The sequence below is a fragment of the Bidens hawaiensis genome, unplaced genomic scaffold (genome assembly GCF_021521415.1).
Source record: "Bidens hawaiensis isolate Kalapana, Puna unplaced genomic scaffold, B.hawaiensis_p1.1 tig00013006_1, whole genome shotgun sequence".
Taxonomy (NCBI): Eukaryota; Viridiplantae; Streptophyta; class Magnoliopsida; order Asterales; family Asteraceae; genus Bidens; species Bidens hawaiensis.
In genome coordinates, this window is record NW_027492092.1 from 449,671 (window position 1) to 470,291 (window position 20,621).

The window sequence follows — 20,621 nt, forward strand, 5'->3', positions numbered from 1 at the left end:
TCGCTTTTGCCTACACAAGGTAACCAAAGTCCAAAACGTGCAATTAAAGCGCGATTTTTTGGCACAAAAACGCACCTAAGGCGTGCGCTTTTTGTAAACTGGTCATTTGTATGTTTTAGAATGTTGTATCACATGTTTTTTGGGTTGTACGTGTAGGTAAAGCTTATTTATAGATAAACGTTGGGTAGGGGATGCTAGAAAACTATTTGAGATATATAAAAAAAATATAAGCCTTTTGCCTCGAGTATGAAAATCGGTACGCTTTTACGCTTCACGCTTCGGTTTTAGTCCCCATCGCTTTTGTGCTCGTCTCGCTTTTTAAAACCAAGCCAATAGCAACGCTATAAGCAGGGTTGGGGAGGGTGGGATGTAGGCAAACTGAACCTCTATCCTGAAGAATAGAGAGGTTGCTTCAAATAAGCAACCATCTAGGTAACCAAATTCTAAGTATTGGTATTTCCAACATTTTGTACAAAGTTGAGAGTTCAGTTGCAAAAGATGTTATTCAGAGGATCCTTAAATGTATAAAGAAACCATATTTGATCGTCTCTTAGTTAATATATTGTATATTAGAACTTGTTTTGCAGGATTTCTGTAATCAGTATCTGCTTGAATCATCACGACCATTAAACGCTATGATTGAACCTCTACCTTTAGTTTCATCCCTTTCTCCTTCTGTTCTCACCTTTCTAGACACCAAACTACGCACGCCCGACAATCTTCTAGAAGCTCCTATACTTGTTTCCGAGTTACAGAACGATTGTCATCTTTTGGAACAAAACCTCACAGATTTAAACCAAAAGCTCGGTTCTTGTTTGCATGCTTACTATGAACACTCAGATCAAGTACGCGCCGTAGTTGACAAGATAAACCTCATATTGAACAATTCTCAATCTTCAACATCAGGTCAGCTTTCTATTAAGAATATAGACATCAAACAGTTCATCCACATTATCATTACATTTTTTATATTTATTGTTTTTATTTACTCATGAGAAATTAAAACAATTTGAAATATCAGAAACTTTTTTAGGGGAAGAGTTACTAGAAATTGCTCGTGAAGTCGCTCGGCAAGAGGCAGTTCGAGTTTATGTTGGTAATATATTAAATTTAACATCTTTTTTTATTTAAAATTTGATTTTTAATATTTCATATGTTTTGCAGAAACTGCATCGAAACTTCAATCATTGGTTGGGGATATTGAAGATGCTATTTCTTTTAGTGTAAACAGAAACTTAAGGAAACCGACATCTGCCCATAGTTCAGAGGTAAAAAGTAAAAAGTGAAATAAATTAGGATTACATATTTACATTCTACTTCGGTTAACACTTAAAAACTTATTATCTGTAGGAGGAAGTGCGTTTTGCTGCTATTAATGCTCTCAAACTAGCAGAAGATGTTTTAATCAACGTTTCAAAAACCCGTCCTCAATGGTCCTGTTTAATCTTAGCCGTTGATCACAGAGTAGATCGAGCATTAGCCATTTTAAGACCTCAAGCGATTGCTGATTATCGGTCTCTTTTGACCTTTATCAATTGGCCACCACCTCTTACCACTTCAAACCCTAATTCAGAACAAAAACAATCATCAGAATCCACAAATCCCCTTTTTAAATTATACGGTGACCTCGAAAAGCAATATTGTGATGGTTTTCTTGCACTATGCAAACTACAAGAACTACAAATACGAAGAAAATCCCGACAACTTCAAGGGCATGAAGGTAAATTTACTCTGCATCAGCCCCTTTGGGCCATTGAAGAACTCGTGAACCCGATTTCAATCGCGTCTCAGCGTCATTTTGCAAAATGGGTTGATAAACCCGAGCTTATTTTTGCATTAGTTCATAAAATAACTCGGGATTATGTTGATTCTATGGATGAGTTATTGCAGCCACTCGTTGATGAAGCGATGCTATCCGGTTATTCTTGTCGGGAAGAATGGATTTCGGCAATGGTGACATCATTATCAACTTATATCGCAAAAGAGTTATTTCCGGTTTATATAAATCAGTTAGATGAAGAAAACCATTCACAAGCGAAAGTATTTTGGTTACATTTTATTGACTTAATGATTTCTTTCGATAAGAAAGTCAAAACGCTTGTAGCACAATCTGGAATCACGTTATCGGTTGACGAAGATGATAACATGCAAAAGATCTCATCTTTATCGGTTTTCTGTGATAGACCTGACTGGCTCGATATATGGGCTGAAATAGAGCTCAGTGATGCGATCGATAAGCTGACACCCGAACTTGAAGATGAAAAGAAATGGTCAACTGAGGTCAAAGAATCTGCTCTTGTTTCGGGTTCAGAATCTTACAGGTCACCTGCGATTTCGAGTGCGTTTCTCAGACGTTTATCGTCTATAATTGAACGGTGTAAATCGGTACCAAATGTTCGTTTAAGATCACGGTTTTTTAGATTGGCAGGCGCACCGATTATAAACCAGTTTTTGGATTTCTTGCTTTTGAAATGCCAAGAAGCCGAAGGGTTGACTGCTTTGACCGACAACGATGCTTTGGTTAAAGTAACGAAATCGGTCAACGGGTCTCGATATTTTGAGTCGGTTTTGAAGGAATGGTGTGAAGAAGTGTTTTTTCTAGAAATGGGATTAGATGATGAGGATAATTCAGGTGGGATAATCGATGAGGAGATTCATAAATTGGAAACGTTTAGAACCGAGTGGGTCGATAAGCTGTCAAAGGTTGTTTTTAGAGGTTTTGATGTTTGCAGTCATGAATATATAAAAAATAAAAGGCAATGGATGGAAAAGACTGAAGAAGGGTGGGCGGTGTCGAAATCGTTTATCGGGGCACTCGATTATCTTCAGGTGAAAATGTCGGTATTAGAAATGAATTTAAATAAGATGGATTTTGTTGCAGTTTGGAGAGGCCTCGCTTCTGCTATAGATTCTTATTTATTTAATGGTGTTTTTATGAGTAATGCTAAGTTTTATGACGGGGGTGTTGAAAGACTCGATAATGATATGACGGTTTTGTTTGGTGTGTTTAAATCTTGGTGTTTGAGACCCGAAGGGTTTTTTCCAAAATCGAGTGAGGGGCTAAAGTTGTTGAAAATGGAGGATAGACAGGTTCGTGGCGGTGTTGAAGGCGATGAAAGGTGGATCAAGATGAATATGATAAAGCATCTGACTGTAACTGAGGTGGAAAGAATCTTGAATAGTCGGGTTTACGGCAGTTAAACTCTGTCAATGCTTGTCGGGTGTGTTTCTAATCTTAGTTTTTATATTAGCTGTCTGTTTGAATCCAACAACCTAGAAATAAAGTTTACATACTTGGTACAACAGTTCATAAGACACCATATGCATATGCTTGGCTAAGTGATCTACACACACTATTGTTGCAAAAGATCTCTGATTATGTTTGCATCCACAACGTTGTTTTCCGTAGAGTTCAACAATTGAGACAGCCTTTCTCCTAAATTGCCCCCTTCTGTTCTCAAGTTCTTTATGTAATTGCATGTGTCTTCAAGAATCTTTGATGGTGGTACCTGTTATCATCATATTCAAACAAATCAGTTTCAGATGTTGCTTACATATGTTCTGAGATTATAATATGTGACATGTTGCAAAGAAGTCTATGAACATGTCACTAGTTACTAGGGGTGTAAACGGGCCGAGTTGAGCCCGAGCTCAATTCGTTTAATTTAAGAGAGCTTGGAGCGGCTCGTTTAGAGCTCTATTTCTAAAGCTCGGGCTTACTGGCTTAGCTTGTTTATTATTTATTAATCATTTAATTTTATGTTTATATGTTATTATTTATTGCAAATATATTTATAATTCTAATTTTTGTAATATAAAATATATGTTTTTATAATTATCTATACCATAACTATACATATATAGTAATCATTATATAGATATATATTTAATATATTGGATATAAAACTTATATAATAAAAGGCTCGTTTAGGCTCGCAAGCTGGCCCGAGCTCGTTTGTTAAATGAGCCTAAGGAAAAGCTCGAGCTCGTTTAAGCTTGGCTCGAATTTAGGTTTTAGCGAGCAATCTCGACATGATGCATGCCATGCTATTATGTACATGTAAGCCATAAACAAATCAAACTACTAATGTACCCTTGTTTTATTGCAGCCTGAACTTGAAGCTGGTAGCAATGCTTGTAATTTGGACACGAGATCATCGATCTCGTGTTCTCGGTTCCTATGAGTTCTTGTTCTTCTGCTAGACATGATTGAGTTCTTGTGTGTTTTTCTTTCTTATTTTGTAGCCAGTTTTAGTTTAAAAAGGCAGTGGAACTTGTAGCTTGGAGACAAATTTAGTTAGAAAACTACTATAACCATACCAGCAGTATTGTGTGTTGTCTGCTGCTGATACTATATAATCTTGGTGTGGGTCCCAGGTGTTTCATTCTACTGCACTTCATGGGCCCACATTATTTGTGGGTCTTTCCAATTAAGGTTCTTTCTGGGACCCATTTTGGTGTTGCATATGACCTGATTTGGACACGTGTACATTGTAGAATGAAGGTTGGTTACTGAATATGTTAAGATGTGTATAAGTGCCACCTAGAAGATACTATGTTTCTGGTGTGAGTTGGTAAGGTTCTCCTAACAGCTTCTTGTCCATTGCATTTCTTTAAATCCAGGCTTTTGTTAATTCAAGTTTATGCAAGTTAATGTTAAGTGTACACACAACTTATACATACAGACGTTCCATCGCTGATGCGTGCCGTCAATGATTTTTATGGCCTATTTTACACGAACCCACTTTGGCCCGGACTCGTTTCTTACCCTAATCAAATTGATATTTTCTTAAAAGAACCTGTTTGGATCTGAACCATTTTAACTCGTTACATGACCGAATTCGAGTGTCCGTTTTTCCAGACTTTGTAGAACCTTGTAGGAATGACAGTTGAGTACATTTATACTTGAGTATGGGGTTTTAGTTCTTGACACATAGTACTATGGTAGGAGACAGTGTTAAATATGTTTTTAGCCTTTTTAAAGTTGTAATAATCAATAATGAGTAGTTTGGGTGTGACTTTCTTAAAATATAAGTAAAAGGACAACAAATTCTGTTGAAATTCATGTTGGTTTTGTTACTGGCTTACCGCGGTGATGAATGTCATGATATAACAGTGATTATCTGATTCTTGAATTTTTACATAACCAAAAGCATGGGTATTATTACACAAATACCGGACATTCATATCATTAATTCAAGACAAAAAAGATTGGTCCCAACATGCACATACGGATTAATATCGATTCAAAACGTTTAGCCCTGAGCTAAAAATCTTAAAACATCAAAACCAGTCTAAATTATCTAGTAGTGAATACATTATGTTGTTTTCGGTTCGATTTTTTGGACATGTTACCCAGGAGCAAAACCTTCTGTTGGTTGGCTCAAACTTTAAAATATTGAATCCGAGAAACCCCAATCTACACTTGATTATTCCTCTTATGCCCACTCAAGTCAACCACCTCCATTCAAAAATTACCACTTCTCATCCTCCATCAACCACCACTACATCCCATTCAGTAGTTGGAACTTTAGGCTTTTATAAATAAAATGCCTCCAATTTCTTAGCTCACCAAGCTCTCTCAAATCTCTTGGATTTTTTTTTGTTGGACTTGTATATTTTTGTATCTTTTAGCAATTGCTTACAGAAAATAGGGCTGTTATTTTTAACTAGTAACCCAAAACCCGACCCGAATAATTATTAACCCGAACTCGGAATTATCCGTACTCATGAAACCCGAACCCGAGTGCTACCCGAACTAATACGAGTCAAGTACCGATTACTTTTTAATGGGTTTCGGGTAAACCCGAATAACCTGTTTGACTAAGTATTCTATTCAATTATTATATCACATGCCTTAGCCTATTTTCAACAACCTCATCTATCGATTACTTTTCCAACAATCATTAATTCCTTAGATTAGATATGACTATTTCCAACTATTAAATTCCATAGATTATTTATTTTTCCCGAGGAACCCGGCCCGAGAAACCCGAAAGTACAACCCGAATAAAACCTCTAACAAAAAAAATAGTGTCATCATATTGACACGTGTTGTACTTCTTTAACACATTTTTTTTTTGATAGGAGGACCCGATTTTAGAGTCCATTTTAATCCTACAAAAAGATTGAATCAGTCTTGCTCCCGCCCACAACCACTGTCACTCGTAATTAGTGTTTACACAAATTTTGGTCTTTGTATATATTTTGCAGTAGTCTAGTAGATGATGTTTGTAGGTGAGTTGTGGAATTAATTTTTAATATTGGATAAAGTTATGATATTTATAATTATTAATTGCATGTGTCGAATAATTAAATTTCTATTGCGATTTTAAGTTCTATAATAAATGAAGAATATTTTTTGAAGGTTTCTCACGCAGTCACGCATCGCCATTTGTCGTTCTAAATGATTATATATAGAAAATAAGAAAATCTTACTATACTATTAAAACAACATATTTTTTCCATATGTCATTTAACTAGGTTATCCACATAAATAGCCAAGTATACAATTTCTATAAATAAATTATCCACATAATAAACGATTTAATTTTAAACATTAACTCATAAGTTGGAGAATGTTTCAAATAAATGGTTATAATCACCATTTATTGAGTAACAAAGACAATTAATTGTCTTCATGGTTATTTTCTAAAATTTTGAGACTTTATTATTTTATTTATTTATTTATTTTTTTAGATTTTGGGATATTATTTATGAACGTTTGGACTGGATGTATGGATGTTTGGATTGAAATGGTGGTTTAAGTTATGAAGTTTGGATTTTATTGTTACCTTATTAAACGGTTTAATCGAAATTATAATTGTTATATCTCATTGTTCTATTCATATTTGTAGCATTCTTTATGTTGTGTAGTTATATGTTTTATAGTTTTAATAAAAATAGTTTTTATATCACACAACTTATGTTACAACATCTACATGTTTATGATTCATAGCTTACAACAAACGATTTCAGTACATGATGAAATTTTAATTAATATGTCTTTTTTATTTCATGGCATAAGATAGAAATATGTTTTAAATTGTTATTTATCTCTGTTTTTCTTTGTATGTTGGATTTTTTAAATTAAAACAACAATGCCAAGTATACAATTTTTTCACTTGTCATTTAACTAGGTTATCTACATAGAATATGTATTTATTTATTTCATGGTATGTTTTTCTTTTTTCAACTATACCTTATCTTACTATACTATTCAAGCAACATATCTTTTCCACATGTCATTTAACTAGGTTATCCACATAGAATGTCAAGTATACAAATTCTATAAATAAATAATCCACCTAATAAACAATTAATTTTAAACATTAACTCCTAAGTTTGAGAATTTTTCAAAATAAATGGTTATAACCACCATTTATTGAGTAACAGCGGCAATTAATTGTCTTCATTGTTATTTTCTAAAATTTTGAGACTTTGTTATTTATTTTTTTTTTGGATTTTGAGAAATTATTTATGAACGTTTGGACTGAATGTATGGATGTTTGGATTGAAATAGTGGTTTAAGTCATTAAGTTGGATTTTATTGTTACTTTATTAAACGGTTTAATCAAAATTATAATTGTTATACCTCATTGTTATATTCATATTTGTAGCATTTTTTATGTTGTGTACTTATATGTTTTATAATTTCAATAAAAATAGTTTTTATAGCACACAACTTATGTTACAACATGTACATGTTTACGATTCATAGCTTACAGCATATGATTTCAGTACATGACTAAGCTTTAATTAATTTTTTTTTTGTTTCATGGTATAAGTTAGAAATATGTTTAAATTGTTATTTATCTCTATTTTCTTTGTATGTTAGATTTTTGTTATTAAAACAAAAATGCGATACCTTATATTAATAATGTTAGTTTAACGTCCTCGTTTTATAAATAATAAATAAAGTAAGTCGGTTATTTCAATTATCGTGTCGAGAAACGTTAATTTAAATTAATTAAATAATATGTAGAGTATGGGTGGAATTAAGGGATTATTGGAGTTAGGAATGATTTTGGCCTTAAAGCCTTTGGGCTTTACCTATTTAAACCCCTAAAACCCTAGATTTCCATCCTTATCATTTCACCATCATCATTCTAATCATTGGCACACCTACATACACAACATAGATCTCTTGCACACCAAATATTCCAATTCCAAATTCATCACTCTCTCCATTTATTCAAAAACTTATATTTAAGGTATGTTAAAAATAATATTCGTTTCCTTTCTCATTTCGTTTCCATCTTATATCTAGTAACAAACGAATACACGAACCGAACCAAAACAAGTTTACATGAAATCAAATAACCAAATGAAAACGAGATCTCGGTCAAGCAAATGAACAAACAAGATATGAATATATATATATATATAGGGTAAGGTTAAAATGAAAACCCATTTGAGTTGTAAAAACCCGCGAAAACCCTATGTAACATCGTTTTTTTTCGTTACATGTAATATATGTTGTAACATTTAATACAAAACATCGAAACATCAAAAAAAATGTTTTTCTATTTTTTAACATTTTTTTATTAATTTTTATATATGTTTTCAGTATAGAGAAAAAATTATATTTACATTTACATTTTTTATTCAATTTAATTGTAGACCAAAAGATTTAAACATTAATTAAAAACATGGAGTTGAGAATGAATTTCTAGAGTTATCACAATGGGTTTTCATTTTATACTTAGCCTATGTATATATATATATACACACACATATACATACAAACATGAGCAATTAGGTATAATCAACTGAGGTGGAAGCCCGACGTGAAACGGGACCTGAGCTCCGGTGAGGGTGGGTTTCCGGTGAACGGAAAACGGAAACGAGATCCGAGGTGAACTCAAACGGCCAAATAAGGCCTGGATCTGGGTTCCGGCAAATAGAGAGCCGCACGAAACCCTAGACGCGGCTGCTTGAACCAGACGCGAACCCATTTCGCGCGAAATCAGAACCAAACGCGAAAACCTATGCGAGAAAATCTCATTCGAAACCCTTGAGCGAAAATCTTATGCGAAATCCCGTGCGATTTAGGGTGATGCGACGCGAATAAACCCACGTAACTCGGTGCCGTTGAGGTAGTGGCCGGGGTTAGCAAGCGACAGTGACTGGGTGAAGCATGATGGAAGGCGACGGGGGTGGCGGTGTCTGGCCGGAAGGGATGAAGTGGCGGCGTGGTGGGTGACCGGAAAAAAGAGAAGAAGAGGAAGAGGGAAATTGGGGTTGGGATTGTTAAATACTTAATAATAATAATAATAATATTCAACATAATATAATAATAATAATAATATAAGTCTAAGGATATTAATAAATAAATAAATGTTTAAAAAAAAAATTACATAACCACTAGCTTGTGATCTAGTGGAAAAGGGTATTACTCACAACAACCAAGAGGTTGTGGGTTATAGCATCACTTGAGACATGTTTAATTTCTTTTTCATACAAAAATTTTTACACAACCCAAATTATAACTATATAAAAATTAAATTGTTTAAACTCAACAAAATACTCTTTTTATGTAAGGCACAAAATAATTTTCGCCTTCGTCCAAAAGTTTTTTTGCTTTTTCGGAGCCGGCCCTAACTTAATAATGAATAATGGGGTTCCTTGATAGTTATTATTTTTTTTTTTGTTGAGAAAACAGTAACAACAAATTTACTCTATTTTAGGCTTTTAGTCCATACGTCTTAAATTTTTATTATTATTAAGTTATATAGTTGTAGGCAGGCTGTATCACTTTCACTTTTTAGTCTTTGATTTTTATGAATACGGCACATGGTTATTTTCAAATGGGGGGTGTTGTAGACTTATATTCCCCTCTTTTGCTAATTGCCAGTGACCAATTTTGACGTGTTTTTCTTAATTTATCAAATTTTATTTATTCTTAAATTACACCAAAAATTAAAGGCCATCGATTTCCATGTGTTAGAAAAACATTTCTTTGTTAAAGTCTTTAACAAACATTATACTATATATTAAAGAAAAAGAACAGAGACAATAGCAACTTTTGCTACAACAGAGTTATGTACATTACATATTTAATCCTTTAATGTGTTTGATTATGTACATATTTAGTCTTTTACTTTAGAAAGGTTTCATTTTCATCCCTGAATGTGTTTTAGTTTGTGTACAATGTAGGAGCCTTTGTCTGACTACAGTACTCAGATGCCGACCATGAAACATAGAGTACAACATGCTACGGCACTGCTTTTGTATTGTTATTTTCATTGTTTTATTCGATTTATATACGGGGTGATATAATTTAATTTGAGATATTTAACAAAATGTAGGTTGTAACTCTGGTAACGCTGCGCACTTAATATATAAATAGTTTGAGTCTATAGGAAATTTACAAATTTGTGTTTGGTTCATGTGTTTTTTTAGTTCTTGTGATTTGTTTCTTTTATTAAAGAAATATTAACTTGTCATCTTTGATTTTTAATTTTTTATAAATACAACACATGGTTATTTTCAAATTAGTCGTTCAAAAAAAAAAGTCTGTTAATACTTTAACTTGAGTTGTCTTTAATGCCTCTTGACCATATAAAAAAATTATGTTCTATTTGTTAACATTTGCCATATTAGCTTGAACGCCCCAAACATTAAAATCCTATGGCCTTATAGACTTGTCCCTCTCTTTTAATGCCTAATCTGTTTTTAAATTTTGTTGTATCGCTTTTATTACTCTTAAATTAAACCAAAATCAAAGGCTACTCCACCAAGTTGTCAAACCAAAAGCAAAAGCCCCAAGAACATATATTTGCTTAGTCTTTTAACAAACATTTTATATGAATCAAATGCGCCATGTTGACCACATATCTAAAGTAAAAAAAAAGAAAATTTAAACCAAAAATTTCAAATATATATTCTTCTTTTCTTTTACAACACCACTTATATTATTACACAAAACCTTAATTAACTAATTACTTAATTACAAACCCAAAAATTACAATCAAATTGCAAGATTAATGCTTAATGCAAATGAAGCCCAAACTTGCCAAGTATGGATTCCATATTATTAAGTATTGCTAAGCTGTTACTCATCCACTCGTTCGATCTCTGCACCTTCATCTTCACCTCATCCACAGCCGTCGATCCCACCTCCTCCAATCCATCCACACACGTCTGCTGATCTGTCATCGCCGCACTTATCCACGTCATCATATCCGCCACTTTCGCCTCCGTCAACTCATCACCACCGCCGGCCATCGCCTCCACCGACTCACTGAGTCGACTCACCGCGTCATCGAACAAACTCGCACAGTCTCGCAACGCCGAACCGGTTCGCAAATCGTTCGACTCGGAAATCAGCGTTTTCGGCAAAGCGGAAACGTTCGTGAGCTCGGCGAACGTTAACCGGAGCGTGAGGTTGAAGATCGTCACCGGATCCACGGCGTCGCCGGAGTTGATTGAGCTTACGTCGGTGAAACACGTGTCTGGATGTTGCGTGACGGCGCAGACGGTTTTGATTGACTCCGATGACTTCAGAGACGGCGGTTGGTTAGGTTCCGGCGGTGAGGAGTGGTGGCGGTGACGGTGGATTGCTGTGGTGGCGGTTATGACGGCGGTTATTACGGCGAAGATGGATAGAGTGAGGATAACGATGGCGGTTATACGGCGTGAACGTGACGGAGAGTGGGAGGTGATGGTAACGGCGTTAGTGGTTTCGGCGTCGGTGGGGTTAATTTTGCCGTAGCCTTTCACGAGATTGACGGAATCTTCCATTTGTTGAGAATGTCGTGTAGTACAAGAGAGGAGATATATAACGACTTTATATGCTTTTTTTTTTTAATATTTTAACTTTGAATATAAAAGTGTAAATTAAGGATAAGTTAATGATTTTTAATTAAATTAATGGTTTTCGGCGAAAATAAAATAATTAGTCGAATTAAGACAGTGGGGCTTCTCAATTATCAAATGTTTTTCTTTATAACGGTTGGTAGGAATGGACCAATTTTTAAGTATGATTTTGACACGCGTAATTGAGTATTAGCGGATCACAACTATGGAAACCCAACAAACCTGAGGGCCATCTCAGCAAACCACCGACTACTCTCCAGAAGTTCGTATAGGGCTGTTCAAATCGATCGTCGCTCGAACTCGCTCGCCGATCGTTCGGAATTTGTTCGGAAAATGCTCGCTTGTTTTTCCGCTCAGTTGTAAACGAGCCTCTCCGCTCGGTTCGGTTTGTAAACGAGCCAAGCAACGAACAAAGGTCCGCTCAGTTCGATTCGGCTCGAATATTTTTAATTCATTTATAAATATATATTTTGTTTTAATAATTATCTTGAATATTAAAAAGCTGAATATTATATATAATATCTTTATTTATTAAATATTTTCTAGTACTTTAAATATAAAAAATAATTATATTTAGTTTTCAATATTTCAATATTAAAGATAATTATAATAATAAGTTAAATATTTGTGTATATATATTTATATAAATAATTATTTTTTAATTATTAATTATTTTATTACATTATATCCAACTCCATACTTCAATTTTATCAAAAATTATAAGGTACTACTAGTTTTTTTAAAAACTACTAATTTATTTTCATGCATATTATATTCAATATCAAACTTGTTTCTTATAAAAGAATTTAAAGGGAAAAAAAAGAAAAAAAAGAGTAATGCTACGAACTCGCTCGATACCGCTCGAAAAGTGCTTGAAAAATACTCGGTTCGATTTTGGTTTTGTTCGATCTCGGCTCGGTTTGATTTGAAGCGAGCCAAGTAAAGAGCAAGCCATCGCTCGGTTCGACTCTGCTCGTGAACAACCCTAAGTTCACATTTCGGACCACTCGCATACAACCTCTCTCCTCTTCACCAATATTTACGGCTTTCTCTCTCTCATAACTTTCATCGGGTAGTAAAACCCGAATTCAAATAAAGTGTGGGTAGGGTTGAAAAAAAAAGGTTTGATAGATATACCTGACAGGTATTAGGTCGGGTATGTGATTTGTTTTATAATTTTTCTTTGATATGGGATGAGTATGGATCAAGTGATACCTGAAACCAAATGCACGTTGACTCGAGGCATAAAAGTCTAATTATATACCCAAACATTTTTATTTTTTGATTTATTTATTCCGTTAGCCCTTTTCTATTAACGCTTTATTTTAGTACGTTCATTATATGAAAAATTAAAATTTGTTTTAGGATATGTATCTCTTGATATTATTTGTATATTATATGTTGTGAAATGTATACATGCATAAAATTATAATGACATTACTTATGTAAATAAAAAGAATACAACAATTATAACGGTAGAGAAATTGTACATGGAAATCTCAATGGATACATGGAAATCTCAATGGATATTTCTTAACAAATTTACGACCGGGTGCATGTCTGGAATTAGCAATAGCTGGTTCAAACCTGGCCCATTGTCATCCCTATCCAAGGGTCTCAGGTTCAAACTCTTTCTAGGTTCAGAACTTTGGCGAACATAGCCATTAAAAAAATGAACTCGGCTAGTAAGAAACTAGGTAAGACGAGACAGTTACAAAGTGGTCAGGAAATCAACTCCCAAGTGCAAGTATAAGACCAGGCTAAAGAAACACTCGAAAACGTACCACACGAAACAAAACAAAAGAGAAGTTTGAAAGGGAGCAAGGTGATAACAGTTGGGTTTCGTATGCCTTTTGGTGTAGGGTCGGTTTATTATATGAAGTCCAAAGAGGAGACGGGTGCGGGCGGCTTGGCCCAAGCCCAGCCCGGTTTATATTTCTTGTTTAATAATTTATTAGCCCTAGTTCAATCTCTATTTAAACCACATTATATACTTGTAATCATTGTCACTCAATAAAGAATATCTAGTTGCCACCCGTGGACGTAGGTCAGTTTAGACCGAACCATGCTAAATCCTCGTCTTCGTTTATCGCTTTCGTGTTTGTGTTCAGTTCGTGTGTGCATTTAATCCTAACAATAACAAACTCTCGTAAACTGATCCAAAAACTAGGGGTGTTCACGATCTAGTTTTAGTGATTTTTAGGTCAAACCGTTGGTAACGGTTTTTTATTGCCAAAAACCGTAACCGGACCGCTTAGATTTAAAACCAAATCGAACCGTTTCGAACGGTTTGGTTCCTGTTCGGTTTCACGGTTTGGGCTTTTTTTGAACTTTACATAAAACTAGTAATTTTCCCGCGCGTTGCGCGGTAAAATCGGTCGATAGAACCCGGGTGTTGCAGCGACGAGTTAACGCGAATTCAGACAATATTAGCTACCTTTATGACGGTACTGGAACTAAAACAAAATTGAAACAAAATAATAAAAATAAAAATTGAGGTGGGCCAATGGCGTGGCAGTGAGTCAACGCGAATTAAGCCGGCATTAGCTACGTTTGTGGCGGTACTGGAACTACAACAAAATTGAAAACAATAAATAAAAATGAAAATGAAAATTGAGGAGGGCCAATAGGGTGACGTTGGTCGGTCCCAGACGTTAAGGTAGCGACTCTACGACACTCGTATAACATATTATAATGTTTTTTGTTAACATATTTAAACAATGTTTATTCGATTAATAAGCTGAGTGTTGGTAAAGCCCGATCGTTGCAGCAGCGAGTCAACTCGTATTCGGGCGTTACGGTGGTGAGCAGGCAAAACTGGGGCGTCAATAAAAATCTGAGTATCCCGGTGGTGGGTCAACGCAAATTTTATCGATTTCATTTACATTTGTTACGGTATGGGAACTAAAATAAAATTCGGTAAAACTCGGGCGTGTGTAAACCCCGAGCGTTGTCGGGACTGGACATTGTGTGGTGAGTCGGTAAAACCCGAGCATTGTCAGTCTCGGACGTTATGGCGGTAAGTCGACACGAATTCTGTAAAACAAAAAACAAAATGTTTGTTATGAATCTGGAACTTTAAAAAAGCATTGAACCAACAAAACAAAAAAAAATGTTGGACCAATGAGGTGGTGTCACTCGGCCCAATCAGAACTTTACAGCACCAACCATCAATTTTACTATATAATAGTGATTTACCCGAGCGCTACGCGGTAAAATTGGTCAGCAAAACCCGGGTGTTGCAGTGATGAATCAACGCGAATTCAGTCAATAGTAGGTACGCCCGTTACAGTATTGGAACTAAAACAAAATGGAAACAAAAAAATAAGAATAAAAGTTGAGGTAGTCCAATGGGGTAGCGTCGGTTGGTCCCGGACGACAGCAGCTAGTAAAAGCGAATTTAGTCAGTATTAACTACGTTCTTTATGGTACTGGAACTAAAACAAAAAATAAAATCAAAAAGTAACATGAGCGAATGGGGTGACGTCGCAGTCGGTCCCTGACGCTGAGGCAGTGACTCTAGAGCACTCGTATAACATATTATAATTTTTTTTCCTACCATATTTAAAACAATGTTTATTTGGTCAGTAAACCTGAGTGTTGGTAAAGCCTGATCATCGAAACATCGACTCGACTCGTATTCAGGCGTTTGTGGTGGTGAGTCGGTAAAACTGGGGCGATGGTAAAAAATCGAGCTTTCCGGGGGTGGTCAACGCGAATTTCATAGTTTTCGTTTACATTTGTTATGGTATCGGAACTAAAATAAAGTTTGGCAAAACCCGAGTGTTGGTAAAACCCGAGCGTTGTTGGTATTGGACGTCGCGCGATGAGTCAGTAAAACCCAAGCATTGTTAGCCCCGGACGTTGTGGCAATTAACACGATTTCAGTAAAACAAAAAACATAATGCTTGACTGCTTGTTACGAATCCAGAAAAAAAAAACATTTAACCAATAAAAAAATTAAAAACAAAATTTAGCACCAACTAAATAACAAAAAACACAAACATATTTTGAAAGGCAAAAAAAAAAAAACAGTAAAATAATCAAAAATGAATCTTGTGGCACCGACGTGTCTACCTTACTTCTATACGAAACGTCGAGTCGACTCGTATTCGGGCGTTTTTGGTGGCGAGTCGGTAAAACTGGGGTGCTAGTAAAAAACCGAGCTTCTCGGTGGTGTGTTAACGCGAATTAATTTGTTACGGTATCGGAATTAAAATAAAGTTTGGCAAAATCCGGACGTTGATAAAACCCAAGCGTTATCGGTACTGCACGTTGCGCTATGAGTCGTTAAAACCCGAGCATTGTTAGCCCCGGACATTGTGGCGGTAAATCAACACGATTTCAGTAAAACAAAAAACATAATGATTGTTACGAATCTAGGAAAAAAACAAAAAGAAAAAACATTTAACCAATAAAACAATTGAAAACAAAATTTTGCAACAATTAAAAAATAAAAAAACAAACATTTTTTGGAAGGCAAAAAAAAAAAAAAACAATAAAATAATACTTGTAGCGCGGACCGTGTCATTTACTTCTATTAGATAATGAAACTGTTAAACTAGAAGCTGTATAGAATTTAATCAAATTGTCCATAATATAAGCTTACGACATGCTTCCAAAATACATAAAAGAAGTTTAAAAAAGAGGGGCCAAAAGGCCCAAAACAACAATAAGCTTTAAACGAGATGTGAATACCGGTGCTCAAAACAACTAGAATACAGTTGATGTGCAGCATGCAATATTAACAATACAAAAAACAGGTCTAAAAAAGATTGTCTAGTTCATGTAGAGTTTCGTGTATAACCAGAAAAATAGAAAAACATAAACCGATAAATGTAATAACCAGAGAAAGAATTACATAAACTTAACAATTTACATGAGCATGAGTGTATTTTATGTTAGTCAAGTGTAATATAAAATTCAAATAGTTAAAAAAATATATCATATGAAATATAAACCTTACCTGGTCGGTATTTTATATAAACCATAAACCAAACCGTTTGTACCGTTTGAAAACTTTGAAACCGGCCGGCCGACCGACTAAAGAAAATAAACCGACCTTGAAACCAAACCGAACCACAGCAAAAACCCGTTGCACCAACCGACAAATACAAAGCGACCTAAACGTTATCTCGCAACTTCAAATTCCCACCCGTTTTTATCATTCCTAATCGTTTCTGTCATTCCTAACAAGCATTACTCTTTTTGGTTTTTCTAATATTTGTATAGTTGTTTACTTCTTTTTTTCTTAACAAAATCAAGAATGTGTGTGTGTGCAAACATGCTATGTAGGTATAAACATATCTATTGTTTGAATGAATACAAAAGTTAAAAACATTAATAAATGATAAACAAAAGTATTTTATATTCACTAGATCTATATCATGAGAAGTGAGAAACTCAAGTCACACCTCAATACCGAATTGTCAAACACGGAAAGCAAAAATTAAATGGTTCATAAGTAGGATGAAGATTGATAAACACGTTCTAAGTTGTAACCAAAGAAGTCCAAAATTGATTTCTCAGGTCCAGATCTAGATCTAGAATAGACGTTTGAACATTAAAGGTACAATTAACATTCAACTTATGCATAACAAAGTTTATTATATTCGTTAACAATTTCTAATGATGACTAAAATTAAACATATCTTTCAACTGTAAATAAACTAACACTTTTCATAAACAAAAGTTAAGATATATAAATTAACTTTGGATTAAATAATGTTGGTTTCTTCAAGAAAAAAACATGCTCGTTTTATTGAATTGGTAATTAAATCAAACAAGTTATCGTACCTGCGGGCTAAGTTGGTGTCGAGTTCATTGTTGATATTCATAGCAAAAATAATACATACATCGTATTTAACGCGTTACGCTTGAATGCTCAGAAAGTTATACATGACATAGTTTCAAATAAAAACACAATAAGGTCATCAATAAGCATCAATTCTGGATTCAATAGTAGAACTTCAAATATGTAAAAGAAGTGATATTTGGTGATTGCGTAGAAGATGGTACAAGTACAGGTACAGGTACAGGTACAGGTACGATAAATTCTCCTCACAGTCAGAGTCCCAGTTTGAGGGTATGTAGATCAATTTGTTGAGGGTATGTAGATCAATTTGCAGCATCAAGCAAAACCATCCACTTGCCTTTGGTTGTAAGCAAAATCATATATAATGGAAAGGGAAAACTCTCAAAATAGTCCTTTTTAGAGAGAGAAGTCCCAAAATAGTCATTTTTTTCTCAAAATCTTTTATAATTTGGATTGTCAAGTCGCATTGGGAAAAGATAAAAATAAAGACGAGATTTCGAAAGAATGTTAGGTAAAAGACAAGATTTGGGGAAATAATGTCGGTAAAGTCCAACTTATTTGTAATCTTGGAGTAAAAGTTCAAATTTTTCAAAAAAATTTTTACTCAAAAAAACCGTCTTGAGAGACTGTTTTTTATGTTTCCTACCTTTCCCGTCCAAATTTTCAAATTCTTGGAAAATTATATTTTTTACAATTATACCACTGAACCACCATCACCACCTTGAACCACCACCATCACCGACACCGTCGGCCCCACCCCATCACCGCCACCGTCACTATGAGCACATGTCATAAATCTCTTCTACGCAAATACATATTCACAATTACAGCAGTTAGCAGTTCATAATAATAATAATAATAATTGAAAATCAAAGCCAACAAATTCAAATTCAAAAACAAGCACAAACTCTATTACATGTCATAAATCTCTTCTCAACAGATACAAATTCACAATTACAGAAGCTAGCAGTTCATCATAATTATCTCCATAATAATAATAATAATAATAATAATAGTAATAATAATGTGAAAATCAAAGCCAACATGTTCAAATTCAAAAACGAGCACCGACTCTGTTACATGCCATAAGTCTCTTCTCAGCAGATACAAATTCACAATTACAGCAGCTAGCAGTTCATCATAATTATCTCCATTATAATAATAATAATAATAACAACAACAATTGCAGTATTCAGAAAAATGAAGTAGCAATTGCCGCCAGAGGCTATGGTGGTAGTGACACTGGTGGTGATGGGGTGGGGTCGACGGCGTCGGTGATGGTGGTGGTTCAAGGGTGGTGATGGTGGTTCAGGGGTATAATTGTAAAAAATATATTTTCCACGAATTTGAAAATTTGGACGGAAAAGGTAGTAAACATAAAAAAACAGTCTCTTAAGACGGTTTTTTTGAGTAAAAAAGTTTCTAAAAAATTTGAACTTTTGCTCCAAGATTACAAATAATTTGGACTTTACCGACATTATTTCCCCAAATCTCGTCTTTTACCTGACTTTCTTTCGAAATCTCGTCTTTATTTTTATCTTTTCCCAATGCGACTTGACAGTCCAAATTATAAAAGATTTTGACGAAAAAATGGCTATTTTGAGACTTCTCTTAGTAAAAGGGGCTATTTTGGAAATTTTCCCTAATGGAAAATAAGTATCACACCTGAAATTTGAGAGTCTTCCATTAACTTCTCAGAATCTTCTTAAATTATGTCTATTAAATACTATTGTGTGTGAAGAAACAAATGACCAGATAAACTCTCTACCGAGATACACATGATGTGAGTATTATAACTAAAATAAGAAAAAAATGATACAACATTGTCAACCTTTTCACACCAAAGTTTAATTAATTTTGTATTAGAAATTAGTTATTTTCGGCATGAATGTTGGAAATCATATTTAATTTATCAACCTAAATCCAAATCCTAAAGCACGGGCATAATGTAAAGAACGACAAATAATACTTACCGAGATCAACAGTCGTTACTTGAACACACCACAACCAATAGTAGCTGCTGTAACAAAAGCAACCCATAACAAAATCGTAAGATAAATGCCTGTTGGTTTGACCAATGATTATAAACGAAAAATGCAAGATGGAAACACATAACCAACCAACTCAAATGTCAAACAAACTTGCTTTTCAACCTTAAATTTGAAAGTAAACTAAAAGTAAAATAATTATATAATATGCACCACATGAATTGAAGAATAATTGTAAGTAATGACATGAATTGAAGTATAATCTCACCTGTTGACTTTTCATATATAGGTCACTTAGAATCTTCAAAATACATTAAGAAATTAAAATTACAAACTTTTGACGGTGATTTCTTTCTATCTAAAGAGAAGCGGTTGAAGATAACTCATGTGAAGAATGTGGTGTGGATCAAGGTGTGCTTAATTTCTGTTGTGTTATCCTTAAAGAAAAATATAATGGTATTCTTATATTCTTTCTTTCTCTCTTGTTTTCTTCATGAAACAAAAGAAGAGATTATGCGTTGTTTTAAATGGATTTAGACGCTATTTAACAATAATTCCTTTATGTATACATAGAGTGCCTTTTGTTAACCAACAAACTTATGTACATTTAAAATAACAAATTTATATAAAGGTAAATATAGGTTTCTCGATACGAATTTAGTCGTATATAACTACTTTTGAGTTATGGTATCATAAATTCATATGCGCCTTAAGTGGCCGTTTTTTAAAGCCTAGTATCAGGGCCGTCTTTGAGGATGCGGAGTACTTCAAGGGTCCTGTGCAAGGAAAAAAATTGGCCCCTATATTTTGAACTTGGTTTTAAAGAGAAACTAAAAAATGCTCGAATTATTCTATTTGGACAAAAAGACATACTTTTTGTTCTTTGAACAAAATTGGAATTTTATAAATTTAGTTATGAGCTTTTGCTTTAAAAAATATATATATTAGATATATTTATATATAAGATAAAAGATGTTAATACAAACAAAGAAATTGAT

At 34.2% G+C, this 20,621-nt stretch overlaps 2 protein-coding genes across 2 annotated transcripts; one reads left to right on the top strand and one right to left on the bottom strand.

Annotated features, from left to right (window-relative positions):
• The first annotated feature begins 250 nt into the window (after window positions 1-250).
• On the top strand, window positions 251-3,215 carry LOC143542948 (RINT1-like protein MAG2). The gene is made up of 4 exons (XM_077035403.1): window positions 251-904; window positions 987-1,096; window positions 1,165-1,268; window positions 1,351-3,215. Exons 1-4 carry the CDS (start codon window positions 636-638, stop codon window positions 3,199-3,201), a joined length of 2,334 nt encoding a protein of 777 aa, XP_076891518.1. The 5' UTR covers window positions 251-635; the 3' UTR covers window positions 3,202-3,215.
• Window positions 3,216-10,992: 7,777 nt separating this feature from the next.
• Window positions 10,993-11,745, bottom strand: LOC143542958 (pectinesterase 1-like). Its single transcript, XM_077035411.1, has one exon. The coding sequence runs from the start codon at window positions 11,743-11,745 to the stop codon at window positions 10,993-10,995; it is 753 nt and encodes a 250-aa protein (XP_076891526.1).
• Window positions 11,746-20,621: the final 8,876 nt, after the last annotated feature.

Coding starts and splice junctions, on each gene's coding strand:
- LOC143542948 (XM_077035403.1), top strand. CDS start 636: ATGATTGAACCTCTACCTTTAGTTTCATCCCTTTCTCCTTCTGTTCTC. Junction 905..986: donor AATTCTCAATCTTCAACATC/AGGTCAGCTTTC, acceptor ATTGTTTTTATT/TACTCATGAGAAATTAAAAC. Junction 1,097..1,164: donor GGCAGTTCGAGTTTATGTTG/GTAATATATTAA, acceptor TATGTTTTGCAG/AAACTGCATCGAAACTTCAA.
- LOC143542958 (XM_077035411.1), bottom strand. CDS start 11,745: ATGGAAGATTCCGTCAATCTCGTGAAAGGCTACGGCAAAATTAACCCC.